A 24,000-nucleotide genomic window follows, 5' to 3' on the forward strand; every position below is an offset into this window, starting at 1 on the left:
TTGCTGCTCTGGCACCCCAATGGTGGAACAAACTCCCTCACGACGCCAGGACAGCGGAGTCAATCACCACCTTCCGGAGACACCTGAAACCCCACCTCTTCAAGGAATACCTAGGATAGGATAAAGCAATCCTTCTGCCCCCCCCCCCCCCCCTTAAAAGATCTAGATGCACTATTGTAAAGTGGCTGTTCCACTGGATGTCATTAGGTGAATGCACCAATTTGTAAGTCGCTCTGGATAAGAGCGTCTGCTAAATGACTTAAATGTAAATGTAAATGTAAATTATATGACAGTACTGATGTATCTATAACTAAGAGTGAGGTATATTAATATTATAATGACAGTACTGATGTATCTATAACTGAGGAGTGAGGTATATTAATATTATATTATTATAATGACAGTACTAATGTATTTCTCCAATGAGAACAGAAAGGTAACAGAACTGACATATTTCTCCAATGAGAACAGAGAGGTAACAGTACTGACATATTTCTCCAATGAGAACAGAGAGGTAACAGTACTGACATATTTCTCCAATGAGAACAGAGAGGTAACAGTACTGACATATTTCTCCAATGAGAACAGAGAGGTAACAGTACTGACATATTTCTCCAATGAGAACAGAGAGGTAACAGTACTGACATATTTCTCCAATGAGAACAGAGAGGTAACAGTACTGACATATTTCTCCAATGAGAACAGAGAGGTAACAGTACTGACATATTTCTCCAATGAGAACAGAGAGGTAACAGTACTGACATATTTCTCCAATGAGAACAGAGAGGTAACAGTACTGACATATTTCTCCAATGAGAACAGAGAGGTAACAGTACTGACATATTTCTCCAATGAGAACAGAGAGGTAACAGTACTGACATATTTCTCCAATGAGAACAGAGAGGTAACAGTACTGACATATTTCTCCAATGAGAACAGAGAGGTAACAGTACTGACATATTTCTCCAATGAGAACAGAGAGGTAACAGTACTGACATATTTCTCCAATGAGAACAGAGAGGTAACAGTACTGACATATTTCTCCAATGAGAACAGAGAGGTAACAGTACTGACATATTTCTCCAATGAGAACAGAGAGGTAACAGTACTGACGTATTTCTCCAGAAGGTTCTCTCTCTCCTGAGGCTCCTCGAGGGGCGGGGCACACATGTCAGAGATGGAGACGCCACTACACATGCTCAGAGTGATCAGGAAGACCACCCGACCTTTTCCCTCTTTCAGAACCCGCGTGAACAGCTGAGACTGGTTGGGTAGAACACTGGACAGGTCCACCTCACACCTGATACACACAGAGACAGAACACACAGAGACAGGACACACAGAGACAGAACACACAGAGACAGGACACACAGAGACAGGACACACAGAGACAGGACACACAGAGAAAGGACACACAGAGACAGAACACACAGAGACAGGACACACACATCAACAATGAGGCAGTAATGTTTGGTTCATACAAGGAGGAAAGGTTCTTATGCATTTGCAAGGAAAAGAGACTATAAAGTTGAGGGCTGAAAGAAAGACATCAGTGGTACCATTCACTTGACATCATAATGATTCTACAGAGATCCAGAATGACCATGTTGTAACTAAAGAGATCCAGAATGACCATGTTGTAACTAAAGGGATCCAGAATGACCATGTTGTAATTACAGAGATCCAGAATGACTATGTTGTAACTAAAGAGATCCAGAATGACCATGTTGTAACTACAGAGATCCAGAATGACCATGTTGTAACTAAAGGGATCCAGAATGACCATGTTGTAACTACAGAGATCCAGAATGACCATGTTGTAACTACAGAGATCCAGAATGACCATGTTGTAACTACAGAGATCCAGAATGACCATGTTGTAACTACAGGGATCCAGAATGACCATGTTGTAACTACAGGGATCCAGAATGACCATGTTGTAACTAAAGGGATCCAGAATGACCATGTTGTAACTACAGAGATCCAGAATGACCATGTTGTAACTAAAGGGATCCAGAATGACCATGTTGTAACTACAGAGATCCAGAATGACCATGTTGTAACTACAGAGATCCAGAATGACCATGTTGTAACTACAGAGATCCAGAATGACCATGTTGTAACTACAGAGATCCAGAATGACCATGTTGTAACTAAAGGGATCCAGAATGACCATGTTGTAACTAAAGGGATCCAGAATGACCATGTTGTAACTAAAGGGATCCAGAATGACCATGTTGTAACTACAGAGATCCAGAATGACCATGTTGTAACTACAGAGATCCAGAATGACCATGTTGTAACTAAAGGGATCCAGAATGACCATGTTGTAACTACAGAGATCTAGAATGACCATGTTGTAACTCACATGCCGTAACACTCCTCATATTTGCGTCCCTCTTTGTTCCAGACCTCTATCTCCAGGACCCCAGGACCCTCCGGGAACCGGTTGAAGTCAAACCTCTCCCTCCACTGTGGGTTGGCCTTCTTGGGCTGGTTCTGAAGACAGGAGGGGAGAGAGGACTTAGAGGTGGAGAGTGTGTGTGTGTGTGTGTGTGTGTGTGTGTGTGTGTGTGTGTGTGTGTGTGTGTGTGTGTGTGTGTGTGTGTGTGTGTGTGTGTGTGTGTGTGTGTGGCATTCTCCTACCCTGCTCTTGTATCTCTGCTCCCCCAGTCTGAATCGTACAAACAGCTCTCCAGGTCCGTCCTCTGGCAGGTCCTGTCCCTCCACCAGGGTCACCCCCACTACACCTGACCACAGCTGACACTTCCTCAGAGACTCTGATAGACGACCACTCTGGGCCAGCGGAGACTGGAGGGAGGAGGACGAGAGGACAATTCTATTGATAACCTGTTCAAATAACATGCTCTGTCACCAATACTGTTATCATGCTACACGATCACTATACACTGTGTTATAACACAGATAAACACCAGGTCAATGGATTTCAAATGTGCCATGCTATATCACCGTTATAACACAGATAAACACCAGGTCAATGGATTTCAAATGAGCCATGCTATATCACCGTTATAACACAGATAAACACCAGGTCAATGGATTTCAAATGTGCCATGCTATATCACCGTTATAACACAGATAAACACCAGGTCAATGGATTTCAAATGAGCCATGCTATATCACCGTTATAACACAGATAAACACCAGGTCAATGGATTTCAAATGAGCCATGCTATATCACCATTATAACACAGATAAACACCAGGTCAATGGATTTCAAATGTGCCATGCTATATCACCGTTATAACACAGATAAACACCAGGTCAATGGATTTCAAATGAGCCATGCTATATCACCGTTATAACACAGATAAACACCAGGTCAATGGATTTCAAATGAGCCATGCTATATCACCGTTATAACACAGATAAACACCAGGTCAATGGATTTCAAATGAGCCATGCTATATCCCCGTTATAACACAGATAAACACCAGGTCAATGGATTTCAAATGAGCCATGCTATATCACCGTTATAACACAGATAAACACCAGGTCAATGGATTTCAAATGAGCCATGCTATATCACCGTTATAACACAGATAAACACCAGGTCAATGGATTTCAAATGAGCCATGCTATATCACCATTATAACACAGATAAACACCAGGTCAATGGATTTCAAATGAGCCATGCTATATCACCATTATAACACAGATAAACACCAGGTCAATGGATTTCAAATGAGCCATGCTATATCACCATTATAACACAGATAAACACCAGGTCAATGGATTTCAAATGAGCCATGCTATATCACCATTATAACACAGATAAACACCAGGTCAATGGATTTCAAATGAGCCATGCTATATCACCATTATAACACAGATAAACACCAGGTCAATGGATTTCAAATGAGCCATGCTATATCACCATTATAACACAGATAAACACCAGGTCAATGGATTTCAAATGAGCCATGCTATATCACCATTATAACACAGATAAATGAGCCAAACACTGGAAAATAATATTTCTGAATACTATTTTTATTGACAATTATTACTAAACCACTATTTCCAGGCATATAATAATGGTTCTTTAATAAGAGTGTAATAAAAGCAGCAGGTGAATGACTTCCATCAATCAGACAGAAGAAGTAGAGTTCTGACAGCAACCAAAAGAGCACCCTATTCCCTACGCAGGGTACAGTACCCTTAGTGCCCTGGTCTAAAGTAGTGCACTACGCAGGGTACAGTACCCTTAGTGCCCTGGTCTAAAGTAGTGCACTACGCAGGGTACAGTACCCTTAGTGCCCTGGTCTAAAGTAGTGCACTACGCAGGGTACAGTACCCTTAGTGCCCTGGTCTAAAGTAGTGCACTACGCAGGGTACAGTACCCTTAGTGCCCTGGTCTAAAGTAGTGCACTACGCAGGGTACAGTACCCTTAGTGCCCTGGTCTAAAGTAGTGCACTATATAGGGAATAGGGTACCATTTGGGACGAGGACCCTGTCTCAGAGCAATCATCTTCCAGCTGTACCGGAGCTGAATAATAACTGATGTTTCAATCTGTTTCATACTGTATGCATACAGCGGAGGACGACACACTGATAATAACTGATGTTTCAATCTGTTTCATACTGTATGCATACAGCGGAGGACGACACACTGATAATAACTGATGTTTCAATCTGTTTCATACAGCGGAGGACGACACACTGATAATAACTGATGTTTCAATCTGTTTCATACTGTATGCATACAGCGGAGGACGACACACTGATAATAACTGAAGTTTCATACTGTATGCATACAGCGGAGGACGACACACTGATAATAACTGATGTTTCAATCTGTTTCATACTGTATGCATACAGCGGAGGACGACACACTGATAATAACTGATGTTTCATACTGTATGCATACAGCGGAGGACGACACACTGATAATAACTGATGTTTCATACTGTATGCATACAGCGGAGGACGACACACTGATAATAACTGATGTTTCAATCTGTTTCATACTGTATGCATACAGCGGAGGACGACACACTGATAATAACTGATGTTTCATACTGTATGCATACAGCGGAGGACGACACACTGATAATAACTGATGTTTCATACTGTATGCATACAGCGGAGGACGACACACTGATAATAACTGATGTTTCATACTGTATGCATACAGCGGAGGACGACACACTGATAATAACTGATGTTTCATACTGTATGCATACAGCGGAGGACGACACACTGATAATAACTGATAATTCATACTGTATGCATACAGCGGAGGACGACACACTGCTAATAACTGATGTTTCAATCTGTTTCATACTGTATGCATACAGCGGAGGACGACACACTGCTAATAACTGATGTTTCAATCTGTTTTATACTGTATGCATACAGCGGAGGACGACACACTGATAATAACTGATGTTTCAATCTGTTTCATACTGTATGCATACAGCGGAGGACGACACACTGATAATAACTGAAGTTTCATACTGTATGCATACAGCGGAGGACGACACACTGATAATAACTGATGTTTCAATCTGTTTCATACTGTATGCATACAGCGGAGGACGACACACTGATAATAACTGATGTTTCATACTGTATGCATACAGCGGAGGACGACACACTGATAATAACTGATGTTTCATACTGTATGCATACAGCGGAGGACGACACACTGATAATAACTGATGTTTCAATCTGTTTCATACTGTATGCATACAGCGGAGGACGACACACTGATAATAACTGATGTTTCATACTGTATGCATACAGCGGAGGACGACACACTGATAATAACTGATGTTTCATACTGTATGCATACAGCGGAGGACGACACACTGATAATAACTGATGTTTCATACTGTATGCATACAGCGGAGGACGACACACTGCTAATAACTGATGTTTCAATCTGTTTCATACTGTATGCATACAGCGGAGGACGACACACTGATAATAACTGATGTTTCAATCTGTTTCATACTGTATGCATACAGCGGAGGACGACACACTGATAATAACTGATGTTTCATACTGTATGCATACAGCGGAGGACGACACACTGATAATAAATAGAACCAACCTGCTTTAACATCCTCAAATCAACCAATACATAATTTAAGTTATTAGCAGGGTTGGGGAAGTAACTCACTGTAAAACACTGAATGGGTTCTTGGTGGTACACTGCCCTCTAGTGTAGAAATAAAATACCAATGTCCAGCTTCATGGGACTGATTCACTTCAAACAAATGAATTGTTTCAATGAAAAACTGTCCGTTTTGGATCCTGATTAAATAGTGGTGTCAGTACACTAGAGTGGATCCTGATTAAATAGTGGTGTCAGTACACTAGAGTGGATCCTTAGTGATTAAATAGTGGTGTCAGTACACTAGAGTGGATCCTGATTAAATAGTGGTGTCAGTTCACTAGAGTGGATCCTTAGTGATTAAATAGTGGTGTCAGTTCACTAGAGTGGATCCTGATTAAATAGTGGTGTCAGTTCACTAGAGTGGATCCTTAGTGATTAAATAGTGGTGTCAGTTCACTAGAGTGGATCCTAAGTGATTAAATAGTGGTGTCAGTTCACTAGAGTGGATCCTAAGTGATTAAATAGTGGTGTCAGTTCACTAGAGTGGATCCTTAGTGATTAAATAGTGGTGTCAGTTCACTAGAGTGGATCCTAAGTGATTAAATAGTGGTGTCAGTTCACTAGAGTGGATCCTTAGTGAATAAATAGTGGTGTCAGTTCACTAGAGTGGATCCTTAGTGATTAAATAGTGGTGTCAGTACACTAGAGTGGATCCTTAGTGATTAAATAGTGGTGTCAGTTCACTAGAGTGGATCCTGATTAAATAGTGGTGTCAGTTCACTAGAGTGGATCCTTAGTGATTAAATAGTGGTGTCAGTTCACTAGAGTGGATCCTAAGTGATTAAATAGTGGTGTCAGTTCACTAGAGTGGATCCTTAGTGATTAAATAGTGGTGTCAGTACACTAGAGTGGATCCTTAGTGATTAAATAGTGGTGTCAGTACACTAGAGTGGATCCTTAGTGATTAAATAGTGGTGTCAGTTCACTAGAGTGGATCCTTAGTGATTAAATAGTGGTGTCAGTTCACTAGAGTGGATCCTTAGTGATTAAATAGTGGTGTCAGTTCACTAGAGTGGATCCTTAGTGATTAAATAGTGGTGTCAGTACACTAGAGTGGATCCTTAGTGATTAAATAGTGGTGTCAGTACACTAGAGTGGATCCTTAGTGATTAAATAGTGGTGTCAGTTCACTAGAGTGGATCCTAAGTGATTAAATAGTGGTGTCAGTTCACTAGAGTGGATCCTTAGTGATTAAATAGTGGTGTCAGTTCACTAGAGTGGATCCTTAGTGATTAAATAGTGGTGTCAGTTCACTAGAGTGGATCCTTAGTGATTAAATAGTGGTGTCAGTTCACTAGAGTGGATCCTTAGTGATTAAATAGTGGTGTCAGTACACTAGAGTGGATCCTGATTAAATAGTGGTGTCAGTTCACTAGAGTGGATCCTTAGTGATTAAATAGTGGTGTCAGTTCACTAGAGTGGATCCTTAGTGATTAAATAGTGGTGTCAGTTCACTAGAGTGGATCCTTAGTGATTAAATAGTGGTGTCAGTTCACTAGAGTGGATCCTTAGTGATTAAATAGTGGTGTCAGTACACTAGAGTGGATCCTTAGTGATTAAATAGTGGTGTCAGTTCACTAGAGTGGATCCTTAGTGATTAAATAGTGGTGTCAGTTCACTAGAGTGGATCCTTAGTGATTAAATAGTGGTGTCAGTACACTAGAGTGGATCCTTAGTGATTAAATAGTGGTGTCAGTACACTAGAGTGGATCCTAAGTGATTAAATAGTGGTGTCAGTTCACTAGAGTGGATCCTTAGTGATTAAATAGTGGTGTCAGTTCACTAGAGTGGATCCTAAGTGATTAAATAGTGGTGTCAGTTCACTAGAGTGGATCCTTAGTGATTAAATAGTGGTGTCAGTACACTAGAGTGGATCCTTAGTGATTAAATAGTGGTGTCAGTACACTAGAGTGGATCCTTAGTGATTAAATAGTGGTGTCAGTTCACTAGAGTGGATCCTAAGTGATTAAATAGTGGTGTCAGTACACTAGAGTGGATCCTTAGTGATTAAATAGTGGTGTCAGTTCACTAGAGTGGATCCTAAGTGATTAAATAGTGGTGTCAGTACACTAGAGTGGATCCTTAGTGATTAAATAGTGGTGTCAGTACACTAGAGTGGATATCGTTGGATGACTTACCCTGATACTCCTCTTCCTCTTAGGCCACCTCTGCAACAAGTACATGCAGGTTACAAGCACAACAGAACAACACACTGTCACAGTTAGTAGAGGAACCAAAACATGCAAATATACCTGCAGAATATGTCAGAACATAAGGTAGACATAGTTGGGGTCAATTCCATCAAACTCAGTCAAATCAGGAAGTAAAAAACTCATTCTCATTTTCTTCAAAGCTTATCCATGAGAAACAAATGGAATTGGAAATTCAGTTTACTTCCTGAATTGACTGAACTGAAAAGGAATTGACCCCAAGCCTGTTAGATATGGTATATTGTATTGTCTAGTTCCTTACAGAGTTCCTCTCGTTGTCTCTATCCCTGAGAGAGAGAGACATGTCCAGCATGATGACTCCCATGTCCTCCTCCAGACTGTTGGGGTCGTCCAGACGCACGGACAGCTCACACACCCTGGGGATACAACAGGGTTAGCTTAGCATAAAACATGGTTCAGTTAGCCTGGGTTAGCTTAGCATAGTCACTATTCAGTTAGCCTGGGTTAGTTCAGCTAGGGCTGTGACGGACGGATGGACGATAATGGGGGTTTGTACATTTTATCACATGGATATGCTTCTTAATAAAAACCTTCTTGAAACAAGCCATTACGCTTTGTTATGCCAGGTTGGAGAGAATCTGTCTCATTATGAAGAAATGCCAGGTTGGAGAGAATCTGTCTCATTATGAAGAAATGCCAGGTTGGTGAGAATCTGTCTGTTTATGAAGAAATGCCAGGTTGGAGAGAATCTGTCTCATTATGAAGAAATGCCAGGTTGGAGAGAATCTGTCTCATTATGAAGAAATGCCAGGTTGGAGAGAATCTGTCTCATTATGAAGAAATGCCAGGTTGGAGAGAATCTGTCTCATTATGAAGAAATGCCAGGTTGGAGAGAATCTGTCTCATTATGAAGAAATGCCAGGTTGGAGAGAATCTGTCTCATTATGAAGAAATGCCAGGTTGGAGAGAATCTGTCTCAATATGAAGAAATGCCAGGTTGGAGAGAATCTGTCTCAATATGAAGAAATGCCAGGTTGGAGAGAATCTGTCTCATTATGAAGAAATGCCAGGTTGGAGAGAATCTGTCTCATTATGAAGAAATGCCAGGTTGGAGAGAATCTGTGTTATTTTCGTATTGACAACATTAACGGCATCAGAATACTTGTATGTACTGACGTGTGTAACTGATAGATGCACACACACACACCACGTGTTAATGTCTTTACATGTATAAGATTACTTTACTGATCATTTTCCACTAGAAACTGAGATTAGCTCCGGTTGCTGGCTCTCTGACCTCTCTGACCTCTCTGACCTCTCTGACCTCTCTGACATCCCTAACCTCCCTAACCTCCCTAACCTCCCTAATCTCTCTGACCTCTCTGACCTCTCTGACCTCTCTGACCTCTCTGACCTCTCTGACATCCCTAACCTCCCTAACCTCCCTAATCTCTCTGACCTCTCTGACCTCTCTGACCTCTCTGACCTCTCTGACCTCTCTGACCTCTCTGACCTCTCTGACCTCTCTAACCTCCATAACCTCTCTGACCTCTCTGACCTCTAGGTTACCTGCTGCCAGAGTTACAACAAATAATCATCATCTCCACTTTATAAAATGTGTCACTCACTTGTCCATCTCCAGATCACTGAGGAGAACGTAGCTGGATCCCATGAAGTCATCCATGGTCAGATCCCGGTCATACACCTGCAAGGTGGACCAGATGAAGACACTTAATAAAGAGTGAAACAGAACAAAGAGCAGAAACACTAACCAGAATGGCCCCTACTGGGCCAGAGTGGGGTATGTCCTGACCCCTACCTTAATATACAGTCTCTGGTCCAGAATGGCCCCTACTGGGCCAGAGTGGGGTATGTCCCAATCCCTACCTTAATATACAGTCTCTGGTCCAGAATGGCCCCTACTGGGCCAGAGTGGGGTATGTCCCAACCCCTACCTTAATATACAGTCTCTGGTCCAGAGTGGGGTATGTCCTGACCCCTACCTTAATATACAGTCTCTGGTCCAGAATGGCCCCTACTGGTCCAGAGTGGGGTATGTCCCAATCCCTACCTTAATATACAGTCTCTGGTCCAGAATGGCCCCTACTGGGCCAGAGTGGGGTATGTCCTGACCCCTACCTTAATATACAGTCTCTGGTCCAGAGTGGGGTATGTCCTGACCCCTACCTTAATATACAGTCTCTGGTCCAGAGTGGGGTATGTCCCAACCCCTACCTTAATATACAGTCTCTGGTCCAGAGTGGGGTATGTCCCAACCCCTACCTTAATATACAGTCTCTGGTCCAGAGTGGGGTATGTCCCAACCCCTACCTTAATATACAGTCTCTGGTCCAGAGTGGGGTATGTCCTGACCCCTACCTTAATATACAGTCTCTGGTCCAGAGTGGGGTATGTCCCAATCCCTACCTTAATATACAGTCTCTGGTCCAGAGTGGGGTATGTCCTGACCCCTACCTTAATATACAGTCTCTGGTCCAGAGTGGGGTATGTCCCAACCCCTACCTTAATATACAGTCTCTGGTCCAGAGTGGGGTATGTCCTGACCCCTACCTTAATATACAGTCTCTGGTCCAGAGTGGGGTATGTCCCAACCCCTACCTTAATATACAGTCTCTGGTCCAGAGTGGGGTATGTCCCGACCCCTACCTTAATATACAGTCTCTGGTCCAGAGTGGGGTATGTCCTGACCCCTACCTTAATATACAGTCTCTGGTCCAGAGTGGGGTATGTCCCAACCCCTACCTTAATATACAGTCTCTGGGCCAGAGTGGGGTATGTCCTGACCCCTACCTTAATATACAGTCTCTGGTCCAGAGTGGGGTATGTCCTGACCCCTACCTTAATATACAGTCTCTGGGCCAGAGTGGGGTATGTCCTGACCCCTACCTTAATATACAGTCTCTGGTCCAGAATGGCCCCTACTGGTCCAGAGTGGGGTATGTCCTGACCCCTACCTTAATATACAGTCTCTGGTCCAGAGTGGGGTATGTCCCAACCCCTACCTTAATATACAGTCTCTGGTCCAGAGTGGGGTATGTCCTGACCCCTACCTTAATATACAGTCTCTGGTCCAGGTCTCTGACAGGGAAAGAGAAGGACTCGTTCCACGTTGGGTTGAGGTTCTTATAAACCACTCGGCTCTTGTATAGTGTCTTCCCATCCAGTTTAAACTTCACGTAAGGATCACTCGTACCTGAGAACGGACAAAACATGGAGATGGAGTATTTCTATGAGTGGACTGAGGACTTCGTCATACACTATGGACCTGATTTAATGACATTATTATGGGATGGCCTCAGTGGTCTTGAGGTTAGTGTGTCTGCACTGAGATTGGAAGGTTGGTGAGAGTGAACTCGTAGTCACCATTTCCTTGTACTGTGTAACATGTGTATCCTGTGCATATGACTAATAAACTGGACTTGGTTAATGATTAATGGAATGCAAACAATAAGCAGGAAGAGATTTCACTGAGAGTCAGGAAGTGAAAAACAGGGTTCCTCTCAATCTCAACACAATGTCGGTATACTCAATACTCTACATTCAGTCATGTTGCAGCTCACATCTCTAGTCCTGTCTTAGTACTGAGAGGGTTTCATGTTCCAGCTCACATCTCTAGTCCTGTCTTAGTACTGAGAGGGTTTCATGTTCCAGCTCACATCTCTAGTCATGTCTTAGTACTGAGAGGGTTTCTTCTACATTCAGTCATGTTCCAGCTCACATCTCTAGTCCTGTCTTAGTACTGAGAGGGTTTCTTCTACATTCAGTCATGTTGCAGCTCACATCTCTAGTCCTGTCTTAGTACTGAGAGGGTTTCATGTTGCAGCTCACATCTCTAGTCCTGTCTTAGTACTGAGAGGGTTTCTTCTACATTCAGTCATGTTCCAGCTCACATCTCTAGTCCTGTCTTAGTACTGAGAGGGTTTCATGTTGCAGCTCACATCTCTAGTCCTGTCTTAGTACTGAGAGGGTTTCATGTTGCAGCTCACATCTCTAGTCCTGTCTTAGTACTGAGAGGGTTTCTTGTTGCAGCTCACATCTCTAGTCCTGTCTTAGTACTGAGAGGGTTTCATGTTGCAGCTCACATCTCTAGTCCTGTCTTAGTACTGAGAGGGTTTCATGTTGCAGCTCACATCTCTAGTCCTGTCTTAGTACTGAGAGGGTTTCATGTTCCAGCTCACATCTCTAGTCCTGTCTTAGTACTGAGAGGGTTTCATGTTCCAACTCACATCTCTAGTCCTGTCTTAGTACTGAGAGGGTTTCATGTTCCAGCTCACATCTCTAGTCCTGTCTTAGTACTGAGAGGGTTTCATGTTGCAGCTCACATCTCTAGTCCTGTCTTAGTACTGAGAGGGTTTCATGTTGCAGCTCACATCTCTAGTCCTGTCTTAGTACTGAGAGGGTTTCTTCTACATTCAGTCATGTTCCAGCTCACATCTCTAGTCCTGTCTTAGTACTGAGAGGGTTTCATGTTGCAGCTCACATCTCTAGTCATGTCTTAGTACTGAGAGGGTTTCATGTTCCAGCTCACATCTCTAGTCATGTCTTAGTACTGAGAGGGTTTCATGTTGCAGCTCACATCTCTAGTCCTGTCTTAGTACTGAGAGGGTTTCATGTTGCAGCTCACATCTCTAGTCCTGTCTTAGTACTGAGAGGGTTTCTTCTACGTTCAGTCATGTTCCAGCTCACATCTCTAGTCATGTCTTAGTACTGAGAGGGTTTCATGTTGCAGCTCACATCTCTAGTCCTGTCTTAGTACTGAGAGGGTTTCATGTTGCAGCTCACATCTCTAGTCCTGTCTTAGTACTGAGAGGGTTTCATGTTGCAGCTCACATCTCTAGTCCTGTCTTAGTACTGAGAGGGTTTCATGTTCCAGCTCACATCTCTAGTCCTGTCTTAGTACTGAGAGGGTTTCTTCTACGTTCAGTCATGTTCCAGCTCACATCTCTAGTCATGTCTTAGTACTGAGAGGGTTTCATGTTCCAGCTCACATCTCTAGTCATGTCTTAGTACTGAGAGGGTTTCTTCTACATTCAGTCATGTTCCAGCTCACATCTCTAGTCCTGTCTTAGTACTGAGAGGGTTTCATGTTGCAGCTCACATCTCTAGTCCTGTCTTAGTACTGAGAGGGTTTCATGTTGCAGCTCACATCTCTAGTCATGTCTTAGTACTGAGAGGGTTTCTTCTACATTCAGTCATGTTCCAGCTCACATCTCTAGTCCTGTCTTAGTACTGAGAGGGTTTCATGTTGCAGCTCACATCTCTAGTCCTGTCTTAGTACTGAGAGGGTTTCATGTTCCAGCTCACATCTCTAGTCCTGTCTTAGTACTGAGAGGGTTTCATGTTCCAGCTCACATCTCTAGTCCTGTCTTAGTACTGAGAGGGTTTCATGTTGCAGCTCACATCTCTAGTCCTGTCTTAGTACTGAGAGGGTTTCATGTTGCAGCTCACATCTCTAGTCATGTCTTAGTACTGAGAGGGTTTCATGTTCCAGCTCACATCTCTAGTCCTGTCTTAGTACTGAGAGGGTTTCATGTTGCAGCTCACATCTCTAGTCCTGTCTTAGTACTGAGAGGGTTTCTTCTACATTCAGTCATGTTCCAGCTCACATCTCTAGTCCTGTCTTAGTACTGAGAGGGTTTCATGTTCCAGCTCACATCTCTAGTCCTGTCTTAGTACTGAGAGGGTTTCATGTTCCAGCTCACATCTCTAGTCATGTCTTAGTACTGAGAGGGTTTCATGTTCCAGCTCACATCTCTAGTCCTGTCTTAGTACTGAGAGGGTTTCATGTTGCAGCTCACATCTCTAGTCCTGTCTTAGTACTGAGAGGGTTTCATGTTCCAGCTCACATCTCTAGTCATGTCTTAGTACTGAGAGGGTTTCTTCTACATTCAGTCATGTTCCAGCTCACATCTCTAGTCCTGTCTTAGTACTGAGAGGGTTTCTTCTACATTCAGTCATGTTGCAGCTCACATCTCTAGTCCTGTCTTAGTACTGAGAGGGTTTCTTCTAGATTCAGTCATGTTCCAGCTCACATCTCTAGTCATGTCTTAGTTCTGAGAGGGTTTCATGTTGCAGCTCACATCTCTAGTCCTGTCTTAGTACTGAGAGGGTTTCTTCTACATTCAGTTATGTCTTAGTACTGAGAGTTTCTTCCAGAGGAAGTGGTTTTGTTGATGGGGTCAATGTGAGACAGCAGTTTCCTAAGAGACCCAGTCATGACAACGCAGTATCCATGGTGCAACATTTAGAAGAGCAATGGTGAAAACCATCTGTTAAGAGAAGAGAATATCTTCACTACTCTAGACATGAACAGGAGACAATATCTTCACTACTCTAGACATGAACAGGAGACAATATCTTCACTACTCTAGACATGAACAGGAGACAATATCTTCACTACTCTAGACATGAACAGGAGACAATATCTTCACTACTCTAGACATGAACAATATCTTCACTACTCTAGACATGAACAATATCTTCACTACTCTAGACATGAACAGGAGACAATATCTTCACTACTCTAGACATGAACAATATCTTCACTACTCTAGACATGAACAGGAGACAATATCTTCACTACTCTAGACATGAACAATATCTTCACTACTCTAGACATGAACAGGAGTCAATATCTTCACTACTCTAGACATGAACAATATCTTCACTTCTCTAGACATGAACAGGAGACAATATCTTCACTACTCTAGACATGAACAATATCTTCACTACTCTAGACATGAACAGGAGTCAATATCTTCACTACTCTAGACATGAACAATATCTTCACTACTCTAGACATGAACAGGAGTCAATATCTTCACTACTCTAGACATGAACAATATCTTCACTTCTCTAGACATGAACAGGAGACAATATCTTCACTACTCTAGACATGAACAATATCTTCACTACTCTAGACATGAACAGGAGACAATATCTTCACTACTCTAGACATGAACAATATCTTCACTACTCTAGACATGAACAGGAGACAATATCTTCACTACTCTAGACATGAACAATATCTTCACTACTCTAGACATGAACAGGAGACAATATCTTCACTACTCTAGACATGAACAGGAGACAATATCTTCACTACTCTAGACATGAACAATATCTTCACTACTCTAGACATGAACAGGAGACAATATCTTCACTACTCCAGACATGAACAGGAGACAATATCTTCACTACTCTAGACATGAACAGGAGACAATATCTTCACTACTCTAGACATGAACAGGAGACAATATCTTCACTACTCTAGACATGAACAGGAGACAATATCTTCACTACTCTAGACATGAACAGGAGACAATATCTTCACTACTCTAGACATGAACAATATCTTCACTACTCTAGACATGAACAGGAGACAATATCTTCACTACTCTAGACATGAACAGGAGACAATATCTTCACTACTCTAGACATGAACAGGAGACAATATCTTCACTACTCTAGACATGAACAATATCTTCACTACTCTAGACATGAACAGGAGACAATATCTTCACTACTCTAGACATGAACAGGAGACAATATCTTCACTACTCTAGATATGAACAGGAGTCAATATCTTCACTACTCTAGACATGAACAATATCTTCACTACTCTAGACATGAACAGGAGACAATATCTTCACTACTCTAGACATGAACAGGAGACAATATCTTCACTACTCTAGACATGAACAATATCTTCACTACTCTAGACATGAACAGGAGACAATATCTTCACTACTCTATACATGAACAGGAGACAATATCGTCACTACTCTAGACATGAACAATATCTTCACTACTCTAGACATGAACAATATCTTCACTACTCTAGACATGAACAGGAGACAATATCTTCACTAGTCTAGAACTTTATATTTTTGTTCCGTGTACAATGCAAGACTACCACAAGCTGAAGAAGCTATGTAGTAACATTAACACTATGCCTTCTCAATGCAGTCGCTCGTATTATAAAGGAGAACTATCGCCTTATGATCTAGATGTTCACTTCCTGTTGAATCTGCAGACGTGTTGCTGTGCGTTTTGTTGCTGTGCGATTTGCTGCGAACTTTACTTTACTTTGCTAGCTGACAACTTTACGTTTTTTGTTTTGTTTCTGTTTTTAATTACCGTTTATATTTTTAGTTTTTCCATCGCAACTTTTTTCCCTCATTCAACCTTTTCACTCCGGACGCTTTATCTGGACATGGTTCGTCAACACCTTCAACAGCCGAAGCTAAGTAGTAACATTAACATGATGTCTTCTAATTGCAGTCGCTGTACTCATAATATACAGGAGAACGATCGCCTTACGGCGAAAATAGCTGTGCTGCAAGCCCAGCTTCAGACGCAATCGTTAGGCAAGGGTATTTTCAGTGTAGGAAAGGAAGAAACAGCGTCTGTGCCACCAGTAAGTACAGATAGTAACGTTAGTATAAATCCCCCCGCACAGTCCCCGCAGCCGGACAACTTTCTCATGGCTTCTGGAGGGAAATGCTGTCGGAATGCTCAACTGGTGTCGCTCATTCAGCCGACAGAAACTTTCAACCGGTTCTCCCCATTAAGCAACAAGTCGGAGTCAGAGTCCGAGCCTTCTCAGGTCGCTCCTTCACCTGTTACGGGATCTGAGCCGCCGAAGCCTCCCACCATTAGCTCTGACTAATGTAAAACCCTAGTCATTGGCGACTCCATTACCTGCAGTATTAGACTTAAAACGAATCACCCAGCGATCATACACTGTTTACCAGGGGGCAGGGCTACCGACGTTAAGGCTAATCTGAAGATGGTGCTGGCTAAAGATAAAACTGGCGAGTGTAGAGAGTATAGAGATATTGTTATCCACGTCGGCACCAACGATGTTAGCATGAAACAGTCAGAGGTCACCAAGTGCAACATAGCTTCAGCGTGTAAATCAGCTAGAAAGATGTGTCGGCATCGAGTAATAATCTCTGGCCTCCACAAACAGGACCAAGCCTGGCCTGATGAGGAGTGACGGACTCCACCCTAGCTGGAGGGGTGCTCTCATCGTATCTACCAACATAGACAGGGCTCTAACTCCTCTAGCTCTACAATGAAATAGGGTGCAGGCCAGGCAGCAGGCTGTTAGCCAACCTGCCAGCTTAGTGGAGTCTGCCAATAGCACAGTCAGTGTAGTCAGCTCAGCTATCCCCATTGAGACTGGGTCTGTGCCTCGACCTAGGTTGGGCAAAACTAAACATGGCGGTGTTCGCCTTATCAATCTCATTAGAATAAAGACCTCGTCCATTCCTGCCATTATTGAAAGAGAACGTGATACCTCACATCTCAAAATAGGGTTACTTAATGTTAGATCCCTCACTTCAAAGGCAGTTATAGTCAATGAACTAATCACTGATCATAATCTTGATGTGATTGGCCTGACTGAAACATGGCTTAAGCCTGATGAATTTATTGTGTTAAATTAGGCTTCTCCTCCTGGTTACACTAGTGACTATATCCCCTATATTTATTTAATTTTTATGACTGTGTTATAATTTTTTTTTTTTACTTCTAGTCATGAAGCTGACTCAATCACATTTATAGCTAGTCTTTACATGCCTCCTGGGCCGAATACAGCGTTCCTCACGGAGGTCCCTGACTTCCTATCGGACCTTGTAGTCATGGCAGATAATATTCACATTTTTGGTGACTTCAATATTTACATGGAAAAGTCCACAGACCCACTCCAAAAGGCTTACCAGAGAGGTCTCTAACGACCAGGTTTTATGTGTTATGAAGTGTTATGAAGTGTAATAACAGCCTTACCACAGCGGTCTCTGATGACCAGGTTTTATGTGTTATGAAGTGTAATAACAGTCTTACCACAGCGGTCTCTGATGACCAGGTTTTATGTGTTATGAAGTGTTATGAAGTGTAATAACAGCCTTACCACAGCGATCTCTGATGACCAGGTTTTATGTGTTATGAAGTGTAATAACAGTCTTACCACAGCGGTCTCTGATGACCAGGTTTTATGTGTTATGAAGTGTAATAACAGTCTTACCACAGCGGTCTCTGATGACCAGGTTTTATGTGTTATGAAGTGTTATGAAGTGTAATAACAGCCTTACCACAGCGATCTCTGATGACCAGGTTTTATGTGTTATGAAGTGTAATAACAGTCTTACCACAGCGGTCTCTGATGACCAGGTTTTATGTGTTATGAAGTGTTATGAAGTGTAATAACAGCCTTACCACAGCGGTCTCTGATGACCAGGTTTTATGTGTTATGAAGTGTAATAACAGTCTTACCACAGCGGTCTCTAATGACTAGGTTTTATGTGTTATGAAGTGTAATAACAGTCTTACCACAGTGGTCTCTAATGACTAGGTTTTATGTGTTATGAAGTGTAATAACAGTCTTACCACAGCGGTCTCTGATGACCAGGTTTTATGTGTTATGAAGTGTAATAACAGCCTTACCACAGCGGTCTCTGATGACCAGGTTTTATGTGTTATGAAGTGTAATAACAGTCTTACCACAGCGGTCTCTGATGACCAGGTTTTATGTGTTATGAAGTGTAATAACAGCCTTACCACAGCGGTCTCTGATGACCAGGTTTTATGTGTTATGAAGTGTAATAACAGCCTTACCACAGCGGTCTCTGATGACCAGGTTTTATGTGTTATGAAGTGTAATAACAGTCTTACCACAGCGGTCTCTGATGACCAGGTTTTATGTGTTATGAAGTGTAATAACAGCCTTACCACAGCGGTCTCTGATGACCAGGTTTTATGTGTTATGAAGTGTAATAACAGTCTTACCACAGCGGTCTCTGATGACCAGGTTTTATGTGTTATGAAGTGTAATAACAGCCTTACCACAGCGGTCTCTGATGACCAGGTTTTATGTGTTATGAAGTGTAATAACAGTCTTACCACAGCGGTCTCTAATGACCAGGTTTTATGTGTTATGAAGTGTAATAACAGTCTTACCACAGCGGTCTCTGATGACCAGGTTTTATGTGTTATGAAGTGTTATGAAGTGTAATAACAGTCTTACCACAGCGGTCTCTGATGACCAGGTTTTATGTGTTATGAAGTGTAATAACAGCGTTACCACAGCAGTCTCTGATGACCAGGTTTTATGTGTTATGAAGTGTTATGAAGTGTAATAACAGCCTTACCACAGCGGTCTCTGATGACCAGGTTTTATGTGTTATGAAGTGTTATGAAGTGTAATAACAGGCTTACCACAGCGGTCTCTGATGACCAGGTTGCGTCCTTCCTTCAGGTTGATAGAGAGGAGGTAGGACCTCTGGGACTCTCTGGTGCTGTCGGATACACTCAGCATCTCAGTAGGACTACCCATCTCAAACTGTTGGAGTACATGATGGAAACACTTGAGCAAATGAGGGATACAGAATATATTGAAAGCAGTAACCACAGGTGTGGTTCCTGAGTTCATAAGCAATTAACACATCCCATCATGCTTAGGGTCATGTAGAAAATGTCCAGACCAATATTTTGGCTTCCATGGCTACAAGAAAAGATCTCAGTGACTTTGAAAGAGGGGTCTCAAAGGAAGATAGGGGGTTTAAAGAGTGTTTGTGTCTCAGTCACTAGATCGCAACCCAGTTGAAAAATGATGGGAGATTAAGGAGCGGCGCCTGAGACAGCGTTTTCTACCACCATCAACAAAACAAGAAAATATGGAATTTATTAATGGAAGAATGGTGTCTCATCCCTCCAATAGAGTTCCACTGTAGAATCTACACTCGTAGAACAAAGGGCCAGAATGGTGTCTCATCCCTCCAATAGAGTTCCAGGCACTGTAGAATCTACACTCGTAGAACAAAGGGCCAGAATGGTGTCTCATCCCTCCAATAGAGTTCCACTGTAGAATCTACACTCGTAGAACAAAGGGTTCCAAAAGGGGTTTTCAGCTGTCCCCACAGGAGAACCCTTTTAGGTTGCAGGTAGAACCCTATTGGGTTCCATGTCGAACCTTTTCTACAGAGGGTTCTACATGGAACCCAAAAGTGTTCTACCTGGAACAAAAAGGGTTCTACCTGTAACCTTCAAGGGTTCTTCAAAGAGTTCTCCAATGGGGACAGCCAAAGAATCCTTGACGGTTCTACATAGCACCTTTAACTAAGAGTGTATGACAAGGCGTATTGAAGCTGTTCTGGTTCGTGGCTCTACTGAGACACTTTATGTTGCTACACTATACGAAACCAAAGTGTGTGAGCACCCCTTCAAATTAGTGGGTTAGAGCCAGTTACTGACCCAATCCAGACAAGACCAGTCCAGCTCAGGGCTCAAAACCCTCTATCCCAATAACCCTGTCCAGACCAGACCAGACCAGCTCAGAGCTCTAACTCTATAACCCAGACCAGACCAGACCAGAGCTCTAACTCTATAACCCAGACCAGACCAGACCAGAGCTCTAACTCTATAACCCTGACCAGCTCAGCTCAGAGCTCTAACTCTATAACCCTGACCAGACCAGCTCAGAGCTCTAACTCTATAACCCAGACCAGACCAGACCAGAGCTCTAACTCTATAACCCAGACCAGACCAGACCTCTAACTCTATAACCCTGACCAGCTCAGCTTAGAGCTCTAACTCTATAACCCTGACCAGACCAGCTCAGAGCTCTAACTCTATAACTCTGACCAGACCAGACCAGCTCAGAGCTCTAACTCTATAACCCTGACCAGACCAGACCAGCTCAGAGCTCTAACTCTATAACCCAGACCAGACCAGCTCAGAGCTCTAACTCTATAACCCTGACCAGTCCAGACCAGCTCAGAACTCTAACTCTATAACCCTGACCAGACCAGCTCAGAGCTCTAACTCTATAACCCTGACCAGTCCAGAGCTCTAACTCTATAACCCTGACCAGACCAGCTCAGAGCTCTAACTCTATAACCCTGACCAGCTCAGAGCTCTAACTCTATAACCCTGACCAGACCAGCTCAGAGCTCTAACTCTATAACCCTGACCAGACCAGACCAGCTCAGAGCTCTAACTCTATAACCCTGACCAGTCCAGAGCTCTAACTCTATAACCCTGACAAGACCAGACCAGCTCAGAGCTCTAACTCTATAACCCTGACCAGACCAGACCAGAGCTCTAACTCTATAACCCTGACCAGCTCAGAGCTCTAACTCTATAACCCTGACCAGTCCAGCTCAGAGCTCTAACTCTATAACCCTGACCAGAACCAGACCAGCTCAAAGCTCTAACTCTATAACCCTGACCAGACCAGACCAGCTCAGAGCTCTAACTCTATAACCCTGACCAGTCCAGCTCAGAGCTCTAACTCTATAACCCTGACCAGACCAGCTCAGAGCTCTAACTCTATAACCCTGACCAGACCAGACCAGAGCTCTAACTCTATAACCCTGACCAGACCAGCTCAGAACTCTAACTCTATAACCCTGACCAGACCAGCTCAGAGCTCTAACTCTATAACCCTGACCAGACCAGCTCAGAGCTCTAACTCTATAACCCTGACCAGCTCAGAGCTCTAACTCTATAACCCAGACCAGACCAGAGCTCTAACTCTATAACCCTGACCAGCTCAGAGCTCTAACTCTATAACTCAGACCAGACCAGCTCAGAGCTCTAACTCTATAACCCAGATCAGACCAGCTCAGAGCTCTAACTCTATAACCCTGACCAGACCAGACCAGCTCAGAACTCTAACTCTATAACCCTGACCAGACCAGACCAGCTCAGAGCTCTAACTCTATAACCCTGATCAGACCAGCTCAGAGCTCTAACTCTATAACCCTGACCAGACCAGCTCAGAGCTCTAACTCTATAACCCTGACCAGACCAGCTCAGAGCTCTAACTCTATAACCCTGACCAGACCAGCTCAGAGCTCTAACTCTATAACCCAGACCAGACCAGCTCAGAGCTCTAACTCTATAACCCTGACCAGACCAGCTCAGAGCTCTAACTCTATAACCCTGACCAGACCAGCTCAGAGCTCTAACTCTATAACCCTGACCAGACCAGACCAGCTCAGAGCTCTAACTCTATAACCCTGACCAGACCAGCTCAGAGCTCTAACTCTATAACCCTGACCAGACCAGCTCAGAGCTCTAACTCTATAACCCTGACCAGACCAGACCAGCTCAGAGCTCTAACTCTATAACCCTGACCAGACCAGCTCAGAGCTCTAACTCTATAACCCAAACCAGACCAGCCCAGAGCTGTAACTCTATAACCCTGACCAGACCAGCTCAGAGCTCTAACTCTATAACCCAGACCAGACCAGAGCTCTAACTCTATAACCCAGACCAGCTCAGAGCTCTAACTCTATAACCCAGACCAGCTCAGAGCTCTAACTCTATAACCCTAACCAGACCAGCTCAGAGCTCTAACTCTATAACCCTGACCAGTCCAGCTCAGAGCTCTAACTCTATAACCCTGACCAGACCAGCTCAGAGCTCTAACTCTATAACCCTGACCAGACCAGCTCAGAGCTCTAACTCTATAACCCTGACCAGACCAGACCAGCTCAGAGCTCTAACTCTATAACCCTGACCAGACCAGCTCAGAGCTCTAACTCTATAACCCTGACCAGACCAGCTCAGAGCTCTAACTCTATAACCCTGACCAGACCAGCTCAGAGCTCTAACTCTATAACCCTGACCAGACCAGACCAGCTCAGAGCTCTAACTCTATAACCCTGACCAGACCAGCCCAGAGCTGTAACTCTATAACCCTGACCAGACCAGCTCAGAGCTCTAACTCTATAACCCTGACCAGCTCAGAGCTCTAACTCTATAACCCTGACCAGACCAGCTCAGAGCTCTAACTCTATAACCCTGACCAGACCAGACCAGCTCAGAGCTCTAACTCTATAACCCTGACCAGTCCAGAGCTCTAACTCTATAACCCTGACCAGACCAGACCAGCTCAGAGCTCTAACTCTATAACCCTGACCAGACCAGACCAGAGCTCTAACTCTATAACCCTGACCAGTCCAGAGCTCTAACTCTATAACCCTGACCAGACCAGACCAGCTCAGAGCTCTAACTCTATAACCCTGACCAGACCAGACCAGCTCAGAGCTCTAACTCTATAACCCTGACCAGTCCAGCTCAGAGCTCTAACTCTATAACCCTGACCAGACCAGCTCAGAGCTCTAACTCTATAACCCAGACCAGACCAGAGCTCTAACTCTATAACCCAGACCAGCTCAGAGCTCTAACTCTATAACCCAGACCAGCTCAGAGCTCTAACTCTATAACCCTAACCAGACCAGCTCAGAGCTCTAACTCTATAACCCTGACCAGTCCAGCTCAGAGCTCTAACTCTATAACCCTGACCAGACCAGCTCAGAGCTCTAACTCTATAACCCTGACCAGACCAGACCAGCTCAGAGCTCTAACTCTATAACCCTGACCAGACCAGCTCAGAGCTCTAACTCTATAACCCTGACCAGACCAGCTCAGAGCTCTAACTCTATAACCCTGACCAGACCAGCTCAGAGCTCTAACTCTATAACCCTGACCAGACCAGCTCAGAGCTCTAACTCTATAACCCTGACCAGCTCAGAGCTCTAACTCTATAACCCTGACCAGACCAGCTCAGAGCTCTAACTCTATAACCCTGACCAGACCAGACCAGCTCAGAGCTCTAACTCTATAACCCTGACCAGTCCAGAGCTCTAACT

The 24,000-nt window shown here is 43.5% G+C and overlaps 1 protein-coding gene across 2 annotated transcripts in view; it reads right to left on the bottom strand.

The window, feature by feature from the left end:
- Positions 1 to 24,000, bottom strand: part of mctp2b (multiple C2 domains, transmembrane 2b) — a 158,985-nt gene that overhangs the window by 48,108 nt on the left and 86,877 nt on the right. Inside the window, exons 4-11 of one of the 2 annotated variants that reach the window (XM_055900086.1) lie at positions 19,559 to 19,682; positions 11,389 to 11,531; positions 9,946 to 10,022; positions 8,619 to 8,733; positions 8,285 to 8,314; positions 2,647 to 2,811; positions 2,369 to 2,499; positions 1,114 to 1,300 (exon numbers count right to left, since the gene is read on the bottom strand). In XM_055900086.1, the coding sequence (XP_055756061.1) occupies positions 1,114 to 1,300; positions 2,369 to 2,499; positions 2,647 to 2,811; positions 8,285 to 8,314; positions 8,619 to 8,733; positions 9,946 to 10,022; positions 11,389 to 11,531; positions 19,559 to 19,682 (972 nt within the window). Of the gene's footprint in view, positions 1 to 1,113; positions 1,301 to 2,368; positions 2,500 to 2,646; positions 2,812 to 8,284; positions 8,315 to 8,618; positions 8,734 to 9,945; positions 10,023 to 10,136; positions 10,155 to 11,388; positions 11,532 to 19,558; positions 19,683 to 24,000 lie in introns of those variants that run through there. The other variant, XM_055900087.1, reaches the window with a different exon arrangement.

Source organism: Salvelinus fontinalis, chromosome 35, assembly GCF_029448725.1.
Source record: "Salvelinus fontinalis isolate EN_2023a chromosome 35, ASM2944872v1, whole genome shotgun sequence".
NCBI lineage: Eukaryota > Metazoa > Chordata > Actinopteri > Salmoniformes > Salmonidae > Salvelinus > Salvelinus fontinalis.